The sequence below is a fragment of the Chiloscyllium plagiosum genome, unplaced genomic scaffold (assembly GCF_037043375.1).
Source record: "Chiloscyllium plagiosum isolate Xiang-an unplaced genomic scaffold, Cpla_swu_hap1 HiC_scaffold_27, whole genome shotgun sequence".
Classification (NCBI taxonomy): domain Eukaryota; kingdom Metazoa; phylum Chordata; class Chondrichthyes; order Orectolobiformes; family Hemiscylliidae; genus Chiloscyllium; species Chiloscyllium plagiosum.
Genome location: NW_028270165.1, coordinates 80,307,566 through 80,333,656, shown reverse-complemented (window position 1 = coordinate 80,333,656; position 26,091 = coordinate 80,307,566). Strand labels below are relative to the sequence as shown.

Sequence of the window (26,091 nt, the reverse complement as noted above, 5' to 3'; positions counted from 1 at the left end):
TGGCAATTTTAGGAACGTTATTTTCAGGGGAAGAACGAGGTATGATTAGGAGAGCAGCTTTATAGGAATGGGAAAAGAGGCACGCAGTTGGGGAAGAAGGGGCCCCAGCAGAACAGAAATTCCCAAATGTTGACCCTCATTGGGAAAATAATGACAAAGATAGGGAGTCAATGCGGGATCTATGAGAAATGGGAATATTAGGAATTAAAGAGGCGGCACCAAGATCATAAAACTTTGTTAAGGACTTTGAAGTACGACAAGAGAAGGATGAAACCACTTCTGCATTTCTTAAAAGGCTCAAGGAGGCCACAAGGAAGTGTATGGGAATGGATCCCGATAATCAGATAACACAGGGACTCTTAAAGGTCCAGTTAGTAACTAAATCATGGCCGGACATACAAAAGAAATTACAGAAATTAGATGGATGGAGTGAAAGACAGATGGAAGAGCTGTTACGTGAGGCACGGAAAGTGTATGTGAAAAGGGAAGACGAGAATCAGAAACAGAAAGCCAAAATGATGGTGGAGGCAGTAGAAGAAATAACAAAAATGAGGCTGGGATCAAGGGATAACAGGAAGGGTAGGGGAGGACACGAAAGACAAGGGTCAGATACCTGGGAAAGGAGGCAACAAACCAAAGATAATCACTCTGTTTGTTCTAACCCTCAGCTTCCACCCTCGTTCCCTGAAATCCTGCCTTGCATCCCTATCTCTCTTTTTTTTGTGGTTAGCACTGCTGCCTCACAGCACCAGAGCCCCCGGTTCAATTCCCTCCCCCCCCCCCCCCCGTGCCGCGTCTGTGTGGGTTTCCTCCCACAGTCCAAAGACGTGTGGGTTCGGGTGAATTGGCCAAGCTAAATTGCCCCGTAGTGTTAGGTGACGGGGAATGGGGCTGGGTGTTTTGCTCTTCGGCGGGTCAGTGTGGACTTGTTGGGCCGAAGGGCCTGTTTCCACACTGTAGGGAATGTGATCTAAAGTTCCGGAATTTATATATTGATGAACTGAAACCTGCAACCCATTCTAAAAGATGAAGGACTCAGCAGCGGTCCAGGTTTGTTCCAAATATTGCATCGGTTGCATGACACTGTGATGTTTTGCTATGAATTCTGTGTCTTATGATCCTGCAGCACAGCTACCCGCAGAAGGAGCAGCGCTGCAGAAGCTCGTGCTTCCAAATACACCTGGGTGGGCGGGGTTTACCAGGAGGGGCGGGTTTAGTCTGGGGGCGGGGTTTACGATCTGCGTTCAGAAGGGGCGGGACTTACGCGTCGCTTTGGCGGAAGAGGGGGCGGGACAAGGACCAGGGGGCGTGGCCATCCCAAAGCTGGAAGTATGCCCGCGGCCTGTTTCCTCCGCTGGAGCCTCGGCTGCCGCAAGTAAGGTAAAGCTTTATCAATATTTCCTTTTACAGAGTTTGTATTTAATAACCAGTAATGGCTACTCAATATCATCATAAAGTCCCAAAATGCAATTCATTTAAATCCATAGCACATAAGCACTAAGAGTTAATTTTCCAACAGCCTCAGCACTAAAATGGTCTCACAAGGGAACGGCTGTGAATGTTATCACTTGGTGTCCTGTTCACACAGATTCACTGATGCTGAGGCAAACGTTCTTAATTGCCTTACAGCATCCTGTTATCACTTGGTGAGCCCAGGAGTCCCTATCTTTAAGTTCTCTCCTCTTTCTGAGCCTACCTGCCGGTTTATTTTCTAGTGCAGTAAATGTATTCAATAATTCAGCATTTCATTTTAGTCTGAATGTTTAAAGACAAGTTTTAAGGCTATAGGCTTTCTCACCCAGATGCCCACACCCTCATTCCTCCCTTTGATTGCACCGCGATCACTGAAAGAGAAGGCTAGTCCAAACAAATGCCCTTCAAGGTGGTCCAGCCATCAACATCCTGCAGAGCGGCACCACCATCCTCGCAGCTCGTCTGGTCATATTTATCATCGCCATCGACACGTGTGGGTGAACCATCGGATCGCAAAAGGAACATCTTCTGGGGCAAATCTATATCACTAAGGGACCTCATAAGCCTAGCAATTAAACACCTAACAATACCAATACCGACAAACAGACATAGCTAAATTGATAAGCCAATTGTACCATCAGCCCGTTCTGCAGTTTCCCCAACTGGTCCCTTCAGTCATTCTGGATCTCTTCTTGTATCTTAGTTAATATTGCCAGTGAGATCGGGAATGCCCATAGTGCATTTATCTTGGACAATGGTGCAGACCTCACCCTCCCGGGTGAGTATATAGTCTAAGGCATACCGATTCTGCATAGAGTAAAGACACAGGTCTGATAATCCCAGTTTACTCTGTTCCAGAGCCTCTTTAGTCTTATTTCCTCGAATGGTCAGGCCGCAAAAGAGGGAATTGCGGTTCTTTTAACTTGTCACTCCTGCCGATCCTCCCAACCCCAGGGTACTCTGGATTCCCCAGCCTATCGGGTGTCCTGTATTGTCACCCAGTCCCTTGGGATCCTTCCAATTGGAGCAAGGTTGGCTGAGAGTGACCGCTGCATCCTCCTCAGATGGAGGTTCCATCGACTTGTCCACTGGCCAGGACAAGGTACTGTTGTGGGAACAAGGGCTCCGATGGTGACCTTATGAGGGACATCTTTGCCATCTAGGACAAGGAAATTGGTAGCTTTTCCTTTACCTTAAGAAATAATAGTCTGGTTTGGTGTATATTAGGGAGAGTTTTTCAAAGTAGGTTACTGAAATGTTACAGCAGGGGGTCTGGTCAGATCTACAGGAGCAAAGGGTCGACGTTTTAGATTAGATTAGATTTGGTTACTTACAGTGTGGAAACAGTGATGAATAGATTGGAATCGGAGACTGCGGACGGGGCAAGTAAGTCATCTCCCGATAGAGAGGAGTAACATACTACTGCCTCTGGGGTGAATAGCGTTCTGTGGGCCTGTATAAATATGTTATTTGTGGATTGAGGAGTTTCCCCTATCAGTCCACATCGCCCCGCCGAAACGCAACCCACCCATACCCCTACACATCTACCCCTTACCTAACACTATGGGCAATTTACCATGGCCAATTCACCTGACCTGCACATCTTTGGACTGTGGGAGGAAACCGGAGCACCCGGAGGAAACCCACGCAGACACGGGGCGAATGTGCAAACTCCACACAGTCAGTCGCCTGAGGCGGGAATTGAACCCGGGTCTCTGGACCTGTGAGGCAGCAGTGCTAACCACTGTGCCACCGTGCCGCCCATTGGGCTCTCCTTTAGCTCTATTGTACATGGTCTTGGTGACAGTATCAGGTTCTGAAAAGAGAAAAGGCCTATAAGTGCACAAGGGAAGGGTTCCGTTCCACGTCCATGTGCCGCATAAGGCCTGCTGTACCCCAGCCAGTGTTACACCAGCTGTTTGTATACACAGACCCGAGGTATTGGAAAGTGATATTTCTCTTCATGGGGTCGACAGTAGGAAATCTGATGAATAGATTGGAATCAGGGACTGGGGACGGGGCAGGTAAGTCATCTCCCGATAGAGAGGAGTAACATACTACTGCCTCTGGGGTGAAGAGCGTTCTGTGGGCCTGTATAAATAAGTTGTTTGTGGATTGAGGAGTTTCCCCTATCAGGCTTCTCTTTTCTCGAGTCGGCCCGTCCTACAAAAAGGGACTATGTTCCTGGGCATATTTACCATAATAACAGGGTTGATCATTTTTATCCTGACTAGGCTTGCGTCTGCATGTAAAATCAAAAAAAACATGGTAACGACATGATAACTCTCACTGATTTCTACTGTCCAGATGGACCATCTGGTCTTTCTGATGTAAGAGTCCATTGCAATAATGAATCTTCATCACGTTCCACACGTCAAAGGCGTCTGGTCCGGTGCACTGGACGACATCTCCTCAGCATGGGTGGTGGATAATCTCTGATCATTCCTGGTCGCATCCATACTTAGTGGCTTTCCCCATCAGGATGTTGTACGTGATCAGAAAGGTGAGGAGATAGGCGATCCCCCACATGTCCCTCCTCTTAGTTCAAGTATCTGTAATAAGATTAACTTTAGAACAACAGCAAAATTCAAAACCCAACTGGACAGGGTCCACTCCTTTTGTTGAGATTCCAGGATTCTCTCCTCCTCTTCCCCACTTTTGATTGGTGCGGTCAATCAATTTACAGTGGTGCAGTTGCACCCAAGCTGAGCGCCCAGCGACTGGGACCGCCGTAGGGGTGGGAAGTAAAACCTGGAAGGGGCCATCCCAACGAGGTTGGAGACCTTTGCCAGTCCAGTTCTTGACGAGCACCAACGAACCAGGCTCTACCCGTGACGAGGCTGAAAGGGAGGGAACATCGCTGTAGGCCGCACGCTCTTGGGAGTCAAAGGCACGCATAACATTGGTTAGAGCAAGAACATAACCAATGATTGCTTTGGTCATGTGGTGGAAGTGGACTCAGAAGGGAGCCGAATCGTTCCAAGGGGTACGGAGGCAGTGACCAGAGAAACTCTCAGCTGGAGACAGTCGTGTCTTGCCCACAGACATGGATCGCATCTGGAATAAGGCCACAGGGATTAGCATAACCAGGAGAGGCCACACTCTGCCATTAATTTGGCAAGTTTAGTCTTGCATCTGGTTAAAACATTCAACAAGGCCGGCCGCCTGAGGATGATAAGCACCATGCAGTTGCCGACAAATACAAAGCTGGGAACAGAGTTCTCCGTTAATATTACCTACAAAATGTGGTCCATTGTCCGAGCTAATGCACGCAGGTATACTGAAGCAGGGAATTATTTCCTTAAACAAAATCTTCGTCACAGTCTCAGCAGTAGCGTTAGGAGGAGGTTAGGCTCCAATCCACTTACAAAAGACATCAGCAATAAGCAAAACACATTTATAGCAACTCAACTCATTTCTACAACTCAATGAAGTCCAGTTGAAGTGTCTCCAAGGGACCCTCCAGTAAGGGAGTTCTCGTAGAGATACTTGAACTAAGATGTGGGGGATCGCCTACCCACTAACCTGTTTGATCACGTACAACATCCTGATCGGGAAAGCCACTGACTGAGTATCGATGCGATCTGGAATGATCTGAGATTATCCTGGTGTCATTTGGTGCACCAGATCAGACGCTTTCAACATGGAGTCGCTTGAGCGATGGCGTGAGCTGCCAGAGAAAGTGGTGGGTGCTGATACGATGACAAGTTAAAAGGCTCCTGGATGGGCATATGAATATGAAGGGTTCAGATGGGTCAGGGCCAAGTGATAGCAAATGCGACTGGAGTCATAGAGATGTACAGCACAGAAACAGACCCTTCGGTCTAACCCGTCCTTGCTGACAAGATAGCCAACCCAATTTAGTCCCAGCTGCCAGCACCCAGCCCATATAGGGGCCAAGTGATGGCAAACGTGACTAGATTAATTTAGGAAATCTGGGCAGGTTGGGCCAAAGGGTCAGTTTCCGTGCTGTGTGACTCTAATTGTCTTCAGTGGATGCAGAAGTGTGGTTGTGAAGGCTGGACTTTCAGAGCATGTTTTGCCCTGACTGGGAGCAGAAGAGTTTGACTGAAGTGTATCGGTGTTAATGCCTTGATGTCTCATTTTGCTCCCACCTTCCTGGGGTCATTAACTATTTTGTGTCTGGTTCTTCCTCAAGAAGCTGCATTGCAGGTTCACCCTGAATTGACACTTTTTTTGCTTCCCAAAATCAGACCTGCTCACTCTCAGCAGGATCCCAGTGTTGTGAAAGATATTAACTTTCAGGTGGAGGTATCCAAAATTCAGAGAGATGTCAGTCTTGATGTTTTTGCTTTTTCTGCCCCTGTAAGATCCTGAATCAGCACCTTCAGGGGAATTAGTTAGAGCGGAGTGAGAACAGAGGGGGAGAGAGAGTGGGATGGTGCTTTCAATTTTGTGGAATAACAAAAGACAAGAATATTCCACAGAAAGTAGAATTGCTTGTTCAGAATTTCTACCCTGGTCCGATAGTGATAATTTTTGTAATCCCTTTTTGCACAGTATTTGAAGATCTGAAGTCGAAAGATTCAAAATCAACAGATGAAGGGCTTATGCCCAAAACATTGACTCTCCTGCTCCTCGGATGCTGCCTGACCTGCTGTGCTTTTCCAGCGCCACACATTTCGACTCTGACTGTCCAGCGTCTGCAGTCCTCACTTTGAAGTCAATGTCTGACAGTCACTCAATATCGGGACCGCAATAATTTTAAACTATGATTCTGTGAGAAGGAGCAAAGCTTTTTGGTTCCTGTTTGAGTACGTTTTCAGTATCAGTGGGACTGGAAGAGACACCCTACTGTTGCAGCGCACTGAGTGTGGAGCCTGAAACAGTTATACGGCTGGGAAAGAGGAATTGACGGCAGGGAGGGGCTGTATCCGTGTTTGTGTGTAACTGAAGCTTCAGCCATGGAGAAAACAGAGGAATCGCACCTTTTGGAGAAACAATGGAAGTGTGGTGACTGCGGGAAAAGTTTCTGTTACCCTGGACTCTCATTGGCACAGCCACACTGGGGAGAGGTCATTCCCCTGCCCCGAGTGTGGGAAGGCCTTCAGCAATTCCTCCACCCTGCTGACCCACCAATGGGTTCACACAGGTGAGGGGCCCTTCACCTGCCCAGAGTGTGGGAAGTGCTTTACCCAGGTCTCCACCGTGCTGACCCACCGGCAGGTTCACACCAGGAAGAGGCCGTTCACCTGCTGTCAGTGCAGGAAGGCTTACACCTGCTCCTCTGCCCTGCGGAGGCACCAGCAAGTTCACCTGTAGGGGAATTGAAACAGTGATGGCCAAGTTGCATCCTTGGATTGAAATTGCTGAGTGAGGCAATACTTCTTCCGGGTTACAGCTGTTCCAAGGATCCAATTACAAAGGGACGACTGGGTGCTAACCATTAGTAAAGAATGTGAGGTGGGGGAAGTGTATGTGCTTTGACCTTGAGCTGTTTAAAACGCAGCTACTTTTTCTCTGCCTTTTTGCAGGGGGGGATCTGAAGCTGTAACAAAGTTGGGTCGCAATAAAGGTTACCTGAACTTACCGCCGGGCTCAGATTCTCATTGAAAGCTTTGATCTCCAAGAGGTTTTTGTTTTAAAGCTGATCAGTTCTTTCAGCCTCCTGCACTAAGCTTCCAATGTTGTCTATCAGATGGAGCAGTGAATGAGGAGCCAGTATCATTAGAAATTGTGAATTTTTCAGGATTGTAGAGTGCATCATTTCATCGGCATTGTAAAGTTTACTGGCAGCATTGGGAGGTGTGGGCTGTGTTCAGTGGAAACGATGTGGAGGAGCCGGTGGTGGATTTGGCCTGGTTAAAGTGAAAAATCACACAACACCAGGTTATGGTCCAACAGGTTTATTTGGAAGCACTAGCTTTCGGAGCGCTGCTCCTTCACCGGGTAGCTGTGGAGCAGGTTCAAAAGACACAGAATTTTTGGAAAAACTCACAGTGTCATGCAACTGATAGGATATACTGAACAAACCTAGATTGCTGTTAAGTCTTCCATCTTTGAGAATGGATTGCAGGTTTTGGTTCATTAATCTGTAAATCCCAGAACATCTTTTAAGTTACGTTCTTGAGATGACTTAAGGTTTTATTTTTAAAAAGGCTGACAGTTCAGACAATGCATTAAAGGTGTGACATTCGAGTCTGTCATACCTCAATCTTAGATCAGACTGGTTCTATTTCCAAAGTAGGAATTTATAAAATATTACATGGATTGACTGACTGCAGTTTCTGCACTTTTTGAGCAAAGTAGAATGTATCTGCAAATAATTCTGCCAATTCAAATTCACTTCTTGGAGTTATTTGTGTGTGTGCATGTGAGTTTGTGTGCATGCTTGGTAAAGAGTATAAGCCTGTGAGAGTGTTGGGGGGTGTATGTATGTGTATATGTATGAGAGAAGTATGAATAAAAGCAAGGGGTTGCATTTTGCTGAAACAAGGAAGGATGGACCTATACAGGTGATGGTAGGGCCTTGAGCCTTGTTGGAGAACAGAGACATGGGAGGATTCAGGTGCATAGCTGCATCACTGGGAGACAGGGTGGTTAAGAAGGTGTTTAGCACACTTGCCTTCATTGTTCACCCCATTGAGTATAGGGTTGGGACATCATGTTGAGGTTGTACAGGATGTTGGTGAGGCCACTTTTAGAGTACTAAGTACAGTTCTGGTGGCCCTGTAATAGGAAGAATACTATTAGAGAGGGTTTGGTAAAGATTTACCAAGACATTGCCAGGACTGGAGGGTTTGAGTTATAAGGAGAGACTGGGACACTTTTCACTGAAGTGCAAGAGGTTGAGTGGTGATGTCATTGAGATTTATAAAATCATGAGGAGTGGAGGTAAGGTGAATAGCAAACGGCTCTTCCTTGGTGTAGAGGTGCTCAAACTAGGAGGCATAGTTTTAAATGAGAGGGGAGAGAGATTTAAAAGGAGCCTGAGGGACAACGTTTTGGTACAGGGTGGTTTGCATATGGAATGAACTTGCTGAGGAAGTGGTAGATGCGGGGACAGTTACAATATTTAAGCGAAATTCAGATGGGTACATGAATAGAAAGGTTTAGAGGGATATGGGCCAAATGTAAGTAAGTGGGACTAGTTATTTTGGGAATTGGACGAGTTGGACCGAAGGGTCTATTTCTGTGTTGTCTGCCTCTATGAACCAGAAGTGATCTTATTGAAACCAGTAGAATTCTGAAAGGGGCTTGACAGGATAGATGCTGATCAAATGCTCTTTTGTGGTGGGAGTCATAGAATCCCAACAATGTGGAAGCAGGCCATTCAGCCCATCTACTCCACACTGGCCCTCTGAAGAGCATCCCGCCCATACCTAACCCCTTTTTCCATATTTCTCATGGCTAATCCACCCTAACCTACACCCTAAAATACAGAGGAGGAAGTATTGGATGTCTTGAAACATAAAGGTGGATAAATCCCCAGGACCTGATCAGGTGTAGCCTAGAGCTCCATGGGAAGCTAGAGAAGTGATTGCTGGGCCTGTTGCTGAGATATTATCATCAATAGTCACAGGTGAGGTGCCGGAAGACTGGAGCTTGGCTAACATGGTTCTACTGTTTAAGAAGGGTGGTAGACAAGTAAGCCTGATGTCATTGGTGGGCAAGTTGTTGGAGGGAGTCCTGAGGGACAGGATGTACATGTATTTGGAAAGGTAAGGACTGATTAGGGATAGTCAAATGACATTGTGCGTGGGAAATCATGTCTCACAAACTTGATTGAGTTTTTCTGAAGAAGTAACAGAGAGGATAGATGAGGGCAGAGCAGTAGATGTGATTTATATGGACTTCAGTAAGGCATTCAACAAGGTTCCCCATGGGACACTGATTAGTAAGGTTAGATCTCACAGAATACAGGGAGAACTAGCCATTTGGTTACAGAATGGGCTCAAAGGTAGAAGACAGAGGGTGGTGGTGGAGGGTTGTTTTTCGGACTGGAGGCCTGTGACCAGTGGAGTGCCACAAGGATCGGTACTGGGCCCTCTACGTTTTGTCATTTACATAAATGATTTGGATGTGAGCATAAGAGGTACAGTTAGTAAGTTTGCAGATGACACCAAAATTGGAGGTGTTCTGGACAGTGAAGAGGGTTATCTCAGATTACAACAGGATCTGGACCCGATGGGCTGATAAATGACAAATGAAGTTTAATTCAGATAAATGCGAGGTGCTGCATTTTGGGAAAGCAAACCTTAACAGGACTTCTTTACTTAATAGTAAGGTCCTAGGGAGTGTTGCTGAACAAAGAGACCTTGGAGTGCAGGTTCATAGCTCCTTGAAAGTGGAGTTGTAGGTAGATAGGATAGTGAAGAAGGTGTTTGGTATGCTTTCCTTTATTGGTCAGAGTATTGAGTACAGAAGTTGGGAGGTCATGTTGCGGCTGTACAGGTTAGCCCACTTTTGGAATATTGCATGCAATTCTGGTCTCCTTCCTATCAGAAAGATGTTGTGAAACTTGAAAGGGTTCAGAAAAGATTTACAAGGATGTTGCCAGGGTTGGAGGATTTCAGTTACAGGGAGAGGCTGAACAGGCTGGGGCTGTTTTCCCTGGAGTATCGGAGGCTGAAGGGTGACCTTATAGAGGTTTACAAAATTATGAGGGGCATGGATAGTATAAATAGACCAAGTCTTTTCCCTGGGGTCGGGGAGTCCAGAACTAGAGGGCATAGGTTTAGGGTGAGAGGGGAAAGATATAAAATATACCTAAGGGGCAACATTTTCATGCAGAGGGTGGTACGTGTATGAAATGAGCTGCCAGAGAATGTGGTGGAGGCTGGTACAATTGCAACATTTAAGAGGCATTTAGATGGGTATATGAATAGGAAGGATATGGGCCAGGTGCTGGCAGGTGGGACTTGATTGGATTGGGATATCTGGTCGGCATGGACGGGTTTGACCAAAGGGTCTGTTTCCATGCTGTACATCTCTATGACTCTAAAAGCAAGTTGTAGACAAGTAAAAAGGCTGACCAGGCAAGGAGGTGGTTAACAACCTCAGGGCATCCCTCTTAAACCATGCATCCTGTTTGTTTACAAATTAAACATGCTCCAGCTCTTTTCCTATCTGCTTTCTGGAAATCTGGGTGACACCAGGTTTGTAATACAGTACTAACCATTCCCTCCTTGCCCATGTGTGTACAATAATGCACATAATCAATTGAAAAAGGCAGCAGCAAAGAAGGAACACAAAGTAGTCCATCAGGGATCACCCACATTTCAGTTTGAGAATTGAGGGAGAATCCTATTTGAGGCCATAGTTTGTGCTGCTCAGCAGGGGGCCTCCCCTGTGATTTCAGTCCCATACCCAGGCCTGGCGTACCTGTCCCCATATTGTCTCTATCTGGGTTTTGCTGGGGACCCAATGGGACCAGAAGTTTGGGGTGTCAGGCTGCCTGCTTGGCAGCAGCATCCATCTGCTCATTCCTTTGGAGACTGTATCCATTGCCTCAGCATGAGCTGAACATCTTGATAGCTGCCAGATTGCTTGGACAAAACAGCATTACTATTCGTCTGCCCCGTGGGGGTTACAAATCCTCTATGTTCCCACAAGTCTCTGTAATCATGGGTCACACCAAAAGCACAGTGAGAGTTGAAGATCTCAACCCCCCGAGGGGTCTCTCAGTTCCAAGATCGGTCAAAAGAACACTAGGATTATGGTTTGCTTCAGCAAGGTTTCACACTTTAATTTGTAAGGGCCGGGCAAAGATTTGTCCAGCAACACAGATATTAAAAGATTCTGTGTTCCTTGGAGAAACTGCATGATTAACTTGGAATAAAAGATCAATTTTCATATGTTTCTTAAGAGACAGTACAGTCTTAATTACAGAGTAAATCCAATAAAATTACATAATGGACAACAGGTTAACCCAATGATATTTCCTGGGAAATAATGTTGTTTCACACGCATTATCTCCTCATACCTGTGCTTCAAGGATAGCTAGGATGGTCAGTAATGTCCTATCTAGCTTAATTAGATCCATACTATGAAGAAGGCATTGTTTGCTTAGGATTGCTGTGATTCAGTTAGCTCAGGAATGCAGAAATGCAGCTTTTAGCCATTTTAAACACAGTGTTAATGTGTAGCCTGAAGCCATGTTGTTATATTACTTTATATTGAGATGCTATTTTGTGGTTAATAAAAGCTCCTGACAACAGCCTAAATCCAGGTATTAGATCCTCATCTGGTGTCGACCTGCTCCGTCACTCAAAAGAAAACTAGATTTACAATTTAAAGCCATACATGCTATTCTGCTAAATTAATCCAGTTGATTTGTTTTTGTTTAAAAATGTGAAAACCTCATGAACAGTTCTTCAGTTAATCACTGGATATTCAAATTTCTCTTCAAATTAAAGGTCATAACAGAACTGGGTGTCATTGTGGGATTTTGAATCTGGAGGGTGTGCTTGTGAAGGTTGAATCAACAATATTTCAAAGTGAATGTTATCGTGTTCAGTACTAAGACTTTCTGGAGATGAAAAATTTGCCCTTGTGTGTTTTGCAACACTTAACCAAGGTCAGTTCCATAGAATATGCAGTCAGATTGATGCGAGAGTTAAGAGCTGGGGCAAACATCAGAAATAATGGAGGCAGGAGCACAGCAATTAGAGTTAGAAAGTTAGCCAAAAATATAAAAACAGGAAGGAAAGTTTCATCAGCTTTTCTTAAAAAAAGTTAAGAAAGTGTTGGTTCTGTAGAAAATGAGTCTGGGGATTCAATAACAGAGGATAAAGAGATGGTAGATGAATTGAAAAGAGCTTGAATCTGTCTTCACTGGAGAGGACACAAGTAACAGCCCAGAACTAGCTGGAAATCAGGAATTGAAAGGGAAGGAGGAACTGAAGACAATTACAATTACCAGGGAAGTCGTACTGAGTAAACTGTTGGAACTACGAGTTCACAAGTCCCAGTTGGCCAAAGTATTTCATTCTAGACCCTTAAAGAAAAACTAGCTAGTGAAATAGTTAATGCATTGGTTTTAATTTTCCAAATGTCATTAGTTTCAGGGGAGGTTTCTTTAGATTGGAAAACACCTTTCTTCAAAAAGGCAGACCCAGAACAGGAAACTGCACACCATTTACCTTAACATATGCCATAGGGAAAATGTTCAAAGCTATGATTAAAGATGTGATGACAGGGCACTTGTATAAGTTCAGGCAGCGTGAATCTGTTTTTGTCATTGGGAAATAATGTTGTAATGATGTTTTGAAGAACTGCCTCTCCGCACTGCGACTGAGCTGATAAATCTCATCCTAGTTTCAAACTTCCAGCTCAGCACTGTCCCCATGACTTGTCCGGACTTGTCCGACCTGCCTATCTCCTTTTCCTGGATCAATGGTGCTGGAAGAGCACAGCAGTTCAGGCAGCATCCGAGGAGCTTCAGCCAAATCGACGCTTCGGGCAAAAGCCCTTCATCAGGAATAAAGGCAGAGAGCCTGAAGCGTGGAGAGATAAGCTAGAGGAGGGTGGGGGTGGGGAGAGAGTAGCATGGAGTACAATAGGTGAGTGGGGGAGGGGATGAAGGTGATAGGTCAGGGAGGAGAGGGTGGAGTGGATAGGTGGAAAAGGAGCTAGGCAGGTCGGACATGTCCGGACAAGTCAAGGGGACTGGAAGTTTGAAACTAGAATGAGGTGGGGGAAGGGGAAATGAGGAAGCTGTTGAAGTCCACATTGATGCCCTGGGGTTGAAGTGTTCCGAGGCGGAAGATGAGGCGTTCTTCCTCCAGGCGTCTGGCGGTGAGGGAGCGGCGGTGAAGGAGGCCCAGGACCTCCATGTCCTCAGCAGAGTGGGAGGAGGAGTTGAAATGTTGGGCCACGGGGAGGTGTGGTTGATTGGTGTGGGTGTCCCGGAGATGTTCCCTAAAGCGCTCTGCTAGAAGGCGCCCAGTGTTTTGCCCTAACTGGGAGCAGAAGAATACAATGAAGTCTTGCATTTGTGAGAGAGCAACTGAGTAAGGGAGTACATCTGGGATTTTGGTGGAAAATGGGAATTCTTTGCACTGTGGGATGAAGCTCAACCCTATCCAGTTATTTCAGCTCGTGGGTGAGACTCGGCAGTTCATGCAGGCAGTCAATCCAGGTAATATTTTATAAATTCCTGCTTTGGAAATAGAACCAGTCTGATTCCAGATTGGGATACAGACAGACTCTGATCTCACACCTTTAATGCATGGTCTGAGCTGAGATGATATCTTTTGTTATAAAACCTTAAGTTATTTCAATAAAGTGTCTTTCAGGAAGTTCTGGGATTTACATATTAATGATACCTGCAGACCACTCTGAAAGCTGAAAGGCTTAACGATCCAAGTTTGTTCAATATATCATTTCAGTGGCAGGACACTAATGTTTTTCTATAAATTCTGTGCCTTATGATGTTATTCTCCACAACCACCTGATGAAGGAGCAGCACTCCAAATGCTGCTCCTTCCAAATAAACCTTTTGGACGGTAACCGGGGTGTGTGAGATTTGTTTTAACTTTGGACAGGTTAGGGTGGATTGACCATGCTAAAGTGCTCACTGTGACCAGGGAGGTGCAGGTTTGTGTGAATTGGCTGTGCTAAATTACACATCGTGTCCAGGAACGGATTGGTCATGCTAAATTACCTGTAGTACCCAGGAATGTGCAAGTTAGGGTTAATTGGCCAGACTAACTTATCCAGAGTGAAGATCTAAACCCCTCTTAAGGGGCCTTTTGGTTCGCGATTGGTCTAAAGAATCAATGGAATGCAGTCTGTACAAAGCAAGGTTATCAGTTTAATAAGGCATCTTGACACAATTCTGTCCAGCAACACAGCGGTTAAAGCTTCTGTGTTCCATGGTGAAGTTGTGCAATTACATTTGAAAATTACACATTATTTATTTAAGTTTTTTTAAGAGACAGTACAGCCTTAATTTCAAGAAAATACCAATCAAATATAATAAGGTGACATGATTCACAGCAGGTTAATCCAATGATATTTCCTGGGAAAGGAGTCTTAATTACGTAAATCATCATGCCATGGTAGCAGCTCAAGGTTAGTTTAATTGGTCAATTAATGTGTCAGTGTTCATTTTAAACAAACTCCATTGTCCTCTTTGGATTTTAGCTTAATTCTGCAAAACAGCAGGACAAGTTCACAGAGTTCAATCATTATTCTCGGCCATTTTGTTCTATTATTTTAAATTGAAAAGCCATTTTGTGGTTAGTAAAAATCTACATATACTTGTTGCATGTGACAATAACCTAAATTCAAATTTTAGATCCTCACCTGAAGGATCAGAGTCTGAAGGGTGACCTTATAGATGTTTGTAAGAGGCATGGATATGGTGAATACCCAAGGTCTTTTGCCCAGGGTAAGGGAGTCCTACCCTGTTTGAGGTGAGAGGGGAATGATTTCAAAGGGACCTGAGGGGCAACTTCACGCAGAGAGTGGTGCATGTATGGAACGAGCTGCCAGAGGGAGTGGTGGCGGCTGGTAAAATTACAACATTTGAAAAGCATCTGGATGGGGATATGAATAGGAAGGGTTCAGAGGGATATGGGCCACATGCAGACAAATGAGACGAGATTAGTTTTGGATATCTGATCAGATGAATTGGACCAAAGGGTTTGTTTCAGTGCTGTATGACACTAATCGTCTTTGGAGAAAGCAGAAGTGTGGTTGTGAAGACTGGGCTTTCAGAGCAGCTTTCAAAGATGTTTTGTCCTTCCTGGGAGCAGAAGAAGTTCCAATGAAATCTTGCATTTGTGAGACAGCGACTGAGTAAAGGGAGTACATCTGCGATTTTGGCGAAAAATGGGAATTCATTGCACTGTGGGGATGAAGCCGAACCCTATCCAGTCACTTCTGCTGGTGGGTGAGACCAGACCTCAAGACTAGGGGGAGTAGATTTAGGACAGAGATGAGGAGGAGAATGTGAGGACTACTGCTTTTCCTGGAGTGTAGTGAATCTATGGAATTCTCTTCATTAAGTATATTCAAAATGGGTTTTTGCATGGTTGGGGAATTAAGGGTAGTTGGGGCAATGCTGCTAGGAGGAGCTGAGACGATGGATAGATCGGCCATGATCGCAATGAAGAACGGGGCAGGCTAGATGGGCAAAATGGCTGACTCCTGCTTTTATTCCTGAAGAAGGGCTTATGCCCAAAACGTCGATTCTCCTGATCCCTGGATGCTGCCTGACCTGCTGCGCTGTTCCAGCAACACATTTTCGGCTCTGATCTCCGGCATCTGCAGACCTCACTTTCTCCTCCTGCTTTTATTACTGTGAAACTATTTCCCACAGCTAACCCATCACTGGGCACTATGGGTAGTTTAACATAGCGAATCCACTCTAACCTGCACCCTACCTGGACACCATGGGTAATTTAGCACAGCCAATCCAACCGAATCCGCACAACACTGAACACTGGGTAATTTAGCATGGTCAATCCACCCGAACCTGGACAAAGTTAAACATCACACAACACCAAGAAGTACTAGCTTTCGGAGCACTGCTCCATCATCAGGTGGTTGTGGAGCACAAGATCATAAGGCACAGAATTTATGGAAGAAGATTAAAGTGTCCTGCCACGGAATTGATATATTGAACAAACCTGGATGGTTACACCTCTCATCTTGTACAGTGGGTTGCAACTATCATTCATATGTAAATCTCGATAACATAAGGTTTTATCACAAAAGGTAACAACATCTGGGTGGCATGGTGGCTCAGAGGTTCTTAATTCTGCCTCACAGCGCTTGGGACCCAGGTTCAATTCCAGCCACTGGCCACAGACTGTGTGGAGTTTGCACATACTCCCCGTGTCTGCATGAGATTTCTCCAGGTGCTCCGGTTTCCTCCCACAATCCAAAAGTATGCAGGTTAGGTGAATTGGCCATGCTTAAATTGCCCAGTGTGTTACATGCACTGGTCAGGGGTAAATATGGGGAATGGGGCCTGGTGGGTTACTCTTTGGAGGGTTGGTGTGGACCTGTTGGGCCTGTTTCCGTACTGTAGGGAATTGAATCCAATCTCAGCTCAGACATTGCGTTAAAAGTCAGAGTCTGTCTATCCCCACCTTGAATCTGACTAGTTCTGTTTCTAAAGTAGGAATTTATAAAATACAACATGTTCTGACAGCTTGCAGATTGTGTATTTTTGAGCAAAATAGAATTTATTTGAAAATATAATTCTGCAAATGCAAATTCACCCCCATGGACTTGTGTGTGCTTACAGCTAAAAAGTTTATTTCCGTGCTGTGTATCTCTGTCTATTTGGTAACAGATGCTTTATTTCTGTTGGCATAACTATTGTTGTAAGTCATAGCTGGGTACTAATAGTTAGATATAAAGCAAAGAGAATTCCTCAAGTAGGGCACTATCAGAATCCTGGGAGACCCCTATTTCTGGTTTACTTCCTATTGACAAACATTAAGCATGAGCCCTTATTTATTTCTATTTTTTTGTTTCACTTTTCTTGTCTGATTCCCTGGTACGACTACACTCTGTGTCTGGTCGGTTGTCAGGCTGGGAGATAGTGGATTGGGTTTCGATTGACTGAATGTTGTATTGTTCTGGAAGGTGTAAAGGGGTGGGGGGTGGGGTGTTGGAGAATCAAAACTTCAGCAGAGCTGAGAACAGACCAACATCTTACTCTGTGGGAACAGGGAGATCAACAGAGGACAGAGAAACCAGGACCTGAAATCCGACCTGACACCTGATTACTGTGATCAGTGTTTTCATTAGCAATGCCAACCCTCTACCTTCACCTAGCTTCCCGTTTGACTACCCGCTCGATATTCAAGATCCAATCCTTGTCGTCCTGAAGCCATGTCTCTGCAGGGAGTCTCAGATCATAATTATTCTCTTCAATGTGTGCAGTCAATTCATTCACTTTTGTAACAGTGCAGCACACATGCAGACACACTGTTTTCGGTTTACATTTTTATGATCTTTGCAATCCAGTTTTAATTGCTGGTACATTTACTCTCCTTGTCTCCATCATTCTGTGATGTTCATTTCCCACATCACTACATTGCTCACTGGCCTTGATTGGGATTGGCCATAGTGCCCAGGGATGTGCAGGTTAGGTGTATTTGTCAGGGTAATGTAGAGCGGTAGGGGAATGGGTCTGGGTGGGTTCCCCTTCAGAGGGTCGGTGTGGACTCGTTGGGCCGAGTGGCCTGCTCCCACACTGTGGGGATTCTCTGAAGCGAAGGGATATTTGCAAACGTTGCAGGACAGCGCAGGCGCAGTGCGTGCGCCCGACTTGGCCCCGCCCATCCGCTCCTTTCGTGACGTCACAACGCGGAAGTGACACTGAATGAATGAAAATCCCTCCGTCTGGGCTAATCCTGGGGCGGGAAAATCTGTTCACTTGTAGCAACGGGAGTGAATCCAGGGCGGAGCAGACCCTGTCAACTCAGGTATGGGAGTTAGTTACCAGGTGAGGAGGACAGAGATTGGGAGGAGTAGATATCTTTTCTGTTTTCCTTTTCAAAATGCGCCCGATTTCCACAAGTAAATGCAACAGGTATAAGTACAGCACATGCAGCTTCAAGCCGGCTGTGCATCCTCTGTTCTTCCTCTGCCTTGGCTCCAGCACTTTTTTGGCTTTCTTTCCCCCCACCTGCCTGGTGTTCATACCTCAATGTTTTCCCGGTTGTCTTTTGTGGGCTTTGAAAACTTTCCCAATCGTCTGAGTACAGGATTTGGGAGATTATGTTGCAGCTGTACAGGACATTGGTTAGGCCACATTTGGAATATTGTGTGCAGTACTGGTCTCTCTGCTGTAGGAAGGATGTCATAGAGTCATGGATGTTGTGAAACTTGAAAGGGTTAAGAAAAGATTGGCAAGGATGTTGTCAGGGTTTGAGCTGATCAGGATGGGGCTGTTTTCCCTTGAGTACCAGAGGCTGAGGGGTGACCCTACAGATTTCTATAAAATCATGAGGGGCATGGATAAGATGAATAGACAAGGTGTTTCCCTGGAAAGGAGTAGAACTAGAGGGTAATAGGTTTAGGGTTGGGGGGAGATTTAAAAGGGCCCTAAGGGGCTACTCTTATATTCAGAGGGTGGTGCATGTAAGGAATGAGCTGCCAGAGGAAGTGGTGGAGGCTGGTACAATTACAGCATTTAAAAGGCATCTCACTGGGTATATGAATAGAAAGGGTTTAGAGGGATATGGGCCAAGTGCTGTCAAATGGGACTAGTGATTTAGGATATCTGATCGGCATGGATGAGTTGGACCGAAGGGACTATTTCTGTGCTGTACATCTGGTAGACAATGGTCCTCAGAATTCTGTTCCCATTAGGCTCACCCTTAACTCTATTGCACATGGTCTTGGTGACAGTATCACATTCTGAAATGAGAAAAGACCTATAAATGCGCAAGGGAATAGTTCCGTTCCGGGAGTGTACATAGAGATGGGGATAGTTACTTAGGACGCATAAGGCCTGTTGTTCCCCAGCCGGTGGAACGCAAGCCATCTTTGTACATGGGCAGGAGGTATAAGGCTCCTTTTGTCTTACATGAGTGGGCGTGACAGGTCTCAAGTAGGCAGGTGATGTTATGTGGAACATGAACAATTGCACACCCTTAGCCGGTTCCATTAAAGCAATTCTCATACGACCATGCAGTAGAGTGAAAAGATGTCAGCAAACAGGTAACAGGAGGCTCATATGGTGTTGGAAAGTGATACTGTATTTCTCTGCGGAGGGTCGGCAGTAGGGAGTCTGATGAATAGAATGGAATCGGGGACTGGGGACGGGGCAAGTAAGTCATCTCCCGATAGAGAGGAGTAACATACTATTGCCTCTGGGGTGAAGAGTGTTCTGTGGGCCTGTATAAATAAGTTGTTTGTGGATTGAGGATTTTCCCCTATTAGGTTTCCCTTTTCTCGAGTCGGCCCATCCTGCAAAAAGGGATGGTGTTTCTGGGCGCCCTTAAAATATTTACCATAATAATGGGGTTGATCACTTTTATCCTCACTAGGCTTTCGTCTGCAGGTAAAATCAAAAAGACATAACTCCCACTGATTTCTACTGTCCAGACGGACCATCTGGTCTTTCTGATGAAAGAGTCCATTGCAATAATCAATCTTCATCATGTTCCTCACGTCAACGGCGTCTGGTCCGGTGCACTGGATGACATCTCCTCAGCATGGGTGGTGGATAATCTCTGATCATTCCTGGTCGCATCCATACTTAGTGGCTTTCCCCATCAGGATGCTGTACGTGATCAGAAAGGTGAGGAGATAAGCATTCCCCACATGTCCCTCCTCTTAGTTCAAGTATCTGTAATAAGATTAACATTAGAACAACAGCAAAATTCAAAAACCCAAATGGACAGGGTCCACTCCTTTTGTTGGGATTCCAGGATTCTCTCCTCCTCGTTCCCACCCCCTTTTGATTGGTGCGGTCAATCAATTTACAATGGTGCAGTTCGACCCAAGCTGAGCGCCCAGTGACTGGGACCACCACAGGGGTGGGAAGTAAAACCTGGAAGGGGCCATTCCAACGAGGTTGGAGACCTTTGCCAGTCCAGTTCTTGACGAGCACCAACGAACCAGGCTCTACCCGTGACGAGGCTGAAAGGGAGGGAACATCGCTGTAGGCCGCACGGTCTTGGGAGTGAAAGGCACACATAACACTAGTTCGAGCAAGAACATAACCAATGATTGCTTCGGTCATGTGGACGTGGACTGAGAAGGGAGCTGAATCATTCCAAGGGGTACGGAGGGGGTGACCAGAGAGACTCTCAGCTGGAGACAGTAGCATCTTGCCCGCAGACATGGATCACATCTGGAATAAGACCACAGGGATTAGCATAACCAGGAGAGGCCAGACTCTGCCATTAATTTGGCAAGTTTAGTTTTGAGTCTGGTTAAAACATTCAACAATGCCAGCTGCCTGAGGATGATAAGCACCATGCAGATGCCGACAAATACAAAGCTGGGAACAGAGTTCTCCGTTAATATTACCTACAAAGTGTGGTCCATTGACCGAGCTAATGTACACAGGTATACTGAAGCGGGGAATTATTTCCTTAAACAAAATCTTCACCACAGTCTCAGCAGTAGTGTTAGGAGGAGGGTCGGCTTCAATCCACTTACAAAAGACATCAATAATAAGCAAAACACATTTATAGCAACTCAACTCATTTCTACAACTCAATGAAGTCCAGTTGAAGTGTCTCCAAGGGACCCTCCAGCAAGGGAGTTCTCGTAGAGATACTTGAACTAAGATGTGGGGGATCGCCTACCCACTAACCTGTTTGATCACGTACAACATCCTGATCGGGAAAGCCACTGACTGAGTATCGATGCGATCTGGAACGATCCAAGATTATCCTGATGTCATCTGGTGCACCAGACCAGACGCTTTCAACGTGGAGTCGCTTGAGCGATGGCGTGAGCTGCCAGAGAAAGTGGTGGGTGCTGGTACGATGACAAGTTAAAAGGCTCCTGGATGGGCATATGAATATGAAGGGTTCAGATGGGTCAGGGCCCAGTGATGGTAAACTGGAGTCATAGAGATGTACAGCACAGAAACAGACCCTTCGGTCCAACTCGTCCTTGCTGACCAGATAGCCAACTCGGACAGATTGGGCCATGGGTCAGTTTCCGTGCTGTGTGACTTTAATTGTCTTCAGTGAACGCAGAAGTGTGGTTGTGAAGGCTGGACTTTCAGAGCATGTTTTGCCCTGACTGGAAGCAGCTGAAAATGTGTTGTTGGAAAGGTGCAGCAGGTCAGGCAGAATCCAAGGAGCAGGAGAATCGACATTTCGGGCATGAGCCCTTCTGCGTTTTTCCAGCAACACATTTTCAGCTCTGATCTCCAGCATCTGCAGTCCTCACTTTCTCCTGACTGGAAGCAGGAGAAGAGTTTGACTGAAGTGTGTCAGTGTTGATACCTTGATGTCTCATTTTGCTCCCACCTTCCCGGGGTCATTAACCATTTCGTGTCTGGTCCTTCCTCAAGAAGCTGCATTGCAGGTTCACCCTGAATTGACACTTTTGTTTTTGCTTCCCAAAATCAGACCTGCTCACTCTCAGCAGGATCCCAGCGTAGTGAAAGATATTAACTTTCGGGTGGAGTTATCCAAAATTCAGACAGATGTCAGTCTTGATGTTTTTGCTTTTTCTGCCCCTGTAAGATCCTGAATCAGCACCTTCAGGGGAATTAGTTAGAGTGGAGTGAGAACAGAGGGGGAGAGAGAGTGGGATGGTGCTTTCAATTTTGTGGAACAACAAAAGAATATTCCTCAGAAAGTAGAATTGGTTTTTCTGAATTTCTACCCTGCACTGATGATCCCTTTTGTAATCCCTTTTTGCACAGTATTTGAAAATCTGAAGACTGAAGTTTCAAAATCAATGAATGAAGGGCTTACGCCCGAAACATTGACTCTCCTGCTCCCCAGATGCTGCCTGACCTGCTGTGCTTTTCAACTGACTCTCCAGTGTCTGCAGTCCTTACTTTGATGTCAATCTCTGACAGTCATTCAATCCATCGGAACAGCAACTATTTTTGACTGTGATTTCTGTGAGAGGGATCAACGCTTTTTGGTTCCTGTTTGAGGACGTTTTCAGCATCAGTGGGACTGGACGAGAGACCCCACTGTTGCAGCGCACTATTTGTGGAGCCTGAAAGGGGAATTCACGGCAGGGATGAGTTCTACACGTGTTTGTGTGCAGCTGAAGCTGTGGCCATGGAGAAACCTGAGGAATCCCATCCCGTGGAGAAACCGTGGAAGTGTGGCCACTGTGGGAAAGGCTTCCGTGTCCCGTCTGCCCTGGAGACTCATCGGCGCAGTCACACCGGGGAGAGGCCATTCCCTTGCACCGACTGCGGGAAGGCCTTCAGACATTCCTCTCACCTGCTGGCCCACCAGCGGGACCATACGGGGGCGAGGCCCTTCAGCTGCCCAGAGTGCGGGAAGGCCTTCAGCACATCCTCCCACCTGCTGACCCACCAGCGGGTCCACACAGGGGAGAGGCCCTTCAGCTGCCTTGAGTGTGGGAAGGCCTTCAGTTATTCCTCCACCCTGCGGAGCCACCGGCGTGTCCACACGGGGGAGAGGCCCTTTAGCTGCCCCGAGTGCGGGAAGGCCTTTACCCACGTCTCCTCCTTGATGAGGCACCAGCGGGTCCACACAGGGGAGAGGCCCTTCAGCTGCCCCGAGTGCGGGAAGGCCTTTAGCGATTCCTCCAACCTGCTGACCCACCAGCGGATCCATACAGGAGAGAGGCCGTTCATCTGCTCTCAGTGCGGCAAGGGCTTCACCCGCTCCTCCCACCTGCGGAGCCACCAGCGAGTTCACGTGCCATCGCAGGGGGATTGAAGGAGTGACAGCTGAGTGCCATTATCGATTGGACCATCAACCCAGTTCCGGGGACTCCCGGGTTCGAATCCCCCCATGACAGATGGCAGAATTGGTATTCGGTCAGAAATGTGGAGTTGGGAATCTAACGATGAGAGTGTTTCAGGGAGGGGGTGGTGCGGGGGAGAAAGCCCCCATCTGATTCACTCTCTCCCTTGTTAGGGAAGGGAACCGCCATTGTGGGAAAGGATTCACTCAGTCGTTCCAGCTGCATCCTTTACCCGATCTGCCCTACACGTGACTCCAGACCCACAGCAGTCTGGTTGACTCTACACTGCCCCTTCCTGGCAAAGGAGCGGGGAGAAACTTACTTGGAGACAGGGTATGGGTTGAAATTGCTGAGTGAGGCAATACTTCCTCCAGGTTACGGCTGAACCAAGGATCCAATTACAAAGGGACAACTTGCTGCTGGCCAATAGTAAAGACAGTGAGGGGGGGTGGGACAAGGGGAGGTGTGGTGTGTGCACTTTGACCTTGAGCTGTTCAAAAAGCAACTACTTTTTTCTCTGTCTTTTTGCTGGGGGGATCTGAAGCTGTAACAAAGTTGGGTTGCAATAAAGATTACCTGAACTTACCACCGGGCTCAGACTCCCATTGAAAGCTTTGAGCTCCAAGAAGTTTTTGTTTTAAAGCTGCTCATTTCTTTCAGCCTCCTGCACTAAGTTTAGAACAAAGAACATAGAACAATCCAGCGCAGAACAGGCCCTTCAGCCCTCGATGTTGCGTCGACCTGTGAACTATTCTTGTCCCCCTGTACTATCCCAAAATTATCCATGCACTTATGTAAGGATTGTTTAAATCTCCCTAATGTGGCTGAGTTGACTACCTTAGCAGGTAGGGCATTCCGCTCCCTTACCACTCTGTGTAAAGAACTTGTCTCTGACATCTGTCTTAAAGCTATCCCCCCTCAATTTGTAGTTATGCCCCCTCGTACACGCTGACGTGATCATCCTAAGAAAACGTCTTTCTCTGTCTACCCTATCTAATCCTCTGATCATCTTGTATGTCTCTATCAAATCCCCCCTTAGCCGCCGTCTTTCCAATGAGAAAAGGCCCAAGTCTCTCAGCCTTTCCTCATAAGACCTTCCCTCCAGACCAGGCAACATCCTGGTAAATCTCCTCTGCTTTTCCAATGCTTCCACATCCTTTCTGTAATTGGGTGACCAGAACTGTACACAATATTCCAAGTGTGGCTGCACCAGCGTTTTGTATTGTTGCAGCATGATATTGCGGTTCCGGAACTCGATCCCTCTACCAATGAAACCTAACACACCGTATGCCTTCTTCACAGCACTATCCACCTGGGTGGCAACTTTCAGGGATCTACGCACATGGACTCCAAGATCCCTCTGCACATCCACACTACCAAGAATCTTTACATTGACCAAGTAGTCTGCCATCCTGTTATTCTTCCCAAAGTGCATCACCTCACATTTAGCTGCATTGAACTCCATTTGCCACACCTCGGCCCAATTCTGCAGTTTATCCAAATTTCCCCCTGCAACCTGTAACATTCTTCCAAACTGTCCAGTACTCCACCGACTTTAGTGTCGTCTGCAAATTTACTAATCCATCCACCTATGCCTGTGTCTAAGTCAGTTATAAAAATGACAAACAGCAGTGGTCCCGAAACTAGTAATTGGATTCCAGACTTAATATTTTCCATCAACCACCACTCGCTGCCTTCTTCCAGTTTCTAATCCAAACTGCTAAATCACCCTCAATTCAATGCCTCTGCATTTTCTCCATCAGCCTACCATGTGGAACCTTATCAAAGGCTTTACTGAAGTCCAAGTATACCACATCAACTGCCCGACCCTCATCTACATGCTTGGTCACCTCCTCAAAGAACTCAATCAGATTTGTGAGACGCGACCTGCCCTCCACGAAACCATGTTGACTATCTGAAATCAAATTGTTGCTTACTAGATGATTTTAAATCTTCTCTTATAATCCTTTCCAAAATCTTTTCTACAATAGATGTAAGGCTCACTGGTCTATAATTACCTGGGTCATCTCTGCTGCCCTACTTGAACAAGGGCACAATATTTGCAATCCTCCAGTCCTCGGGTACTAAACCCATAGACAATAACCGACTCAAATATCAAAGCCAAAGGCTCTGCTATCTCCTCCCTAGCTTCCCAGAGAATCCTCGGATAAATCCCATCCAGCCCAGGGGACTTGTCTACTTTCACTCCTTCTCAAATTGATAACACCTGTGTGTAACTAACCTCGATCCTTTCGAGTCTAATATCTCGTACCTCATTCTTTTCCTGAGTGAACACCGATACAGGGTCCATGCTCAACTTCTCACTTCTGGCTTTGACTGGCCCTATTCCTACCCTAATCATCCTATTATTCCTCACATATCTATAGAAAGCTTGAGCGATTTCCTGTATTCTATTTGCTAAAGGCTGCTCCTGTCCTCTTTGCTCTTCTTAACTCTCTCTTTAAATCCTTCCTACGTGATTTGTAATTCTCCATCGCCTCATCTGTTCCATCTTGCTTCATCAACACATAAGCCTCATGGAACAGCATCATAAGACACAGAACTTATATCAAAACATCAGTGTCATGCAACTGATAGAATATATTGAACAAACTTAGATAGTCTTCATCTCTTAGAATGGGTGTGGGCTTTGGTTCATTAATATGTAACACTTTTAGAGTACTCAGTACAGTTCTGTTGGCCCTGTAGTAGGAAGAATACTATGAGAGAGGGTTTAATAAAGATTTACCAGGATGTTGTAAGGACTGGAGGGTTTGAGGTTATAAGGAGAGGCTGGGACTTTATTCACTGGAGCACAGGAAGTTGGGGGGGGAGGGTGACCTCATTGAGATTGATAAAATCATGAGGATTGGAGGTAAGGTGAATAACAAAGGGCTCTTGCTTAGCGTCGGTGAGCTCAAAACTAGGGGGCATTTTTTTTTAATGTGAGGAGAGAGATTTAAAAGGAACCGGAGGGGCAACATTTTGAAAGAGGGTGATTTCCACGTGGAATTAACTTGCTGAGGATGTGGTAGATGCAGGTACAGTGACAACATTGAAACAGCATTTGGATGGGTACGTGAATGGAAAGGTTAGAGGGATATGGGCCAAATGCAGGCAAGTGGGACTGGTTTAGTTTGGAATCCTGGTCGGCATGGACGAATTGGACCGAAGTGTCTGTTTCTGTGCTGTATACCTTTATTGAAACTGGTAGAATTCTGAAAGGGGCTTGACAGGATAGATGCAGATAAAATGCTCCTT

General features: G+C 46.1%; 1 protein-coding gene across 1 annotated transcript in view; it reads left to right on the top strand.

Annotated features, from left to right (window-relative positions):
* Positions 1–1,334: 1,334 nt before the first annotated feature.
* The window catches only part of LOC148144660 (uncharacterized), a 64,561-nt gene continuing 39,804 nt past the window's right edge, over positions 1,335–26,091 (top strand). The window contains exons 1-2 of the mRNA XM_087975432.1: positions 1,335–1,380; positions 21,800–22,799. Of these exons, the coding sequence (XP_087831558.1) occupies positions 22,170–22,799 (630 nt within the window). The 5' untranslated portion in view covers positions 1,335–1,380; positions 21,800–22,169. The remainder of the gene's footprint in view (positions 1,381–21,799; positions 22,800–26,091) is intronic.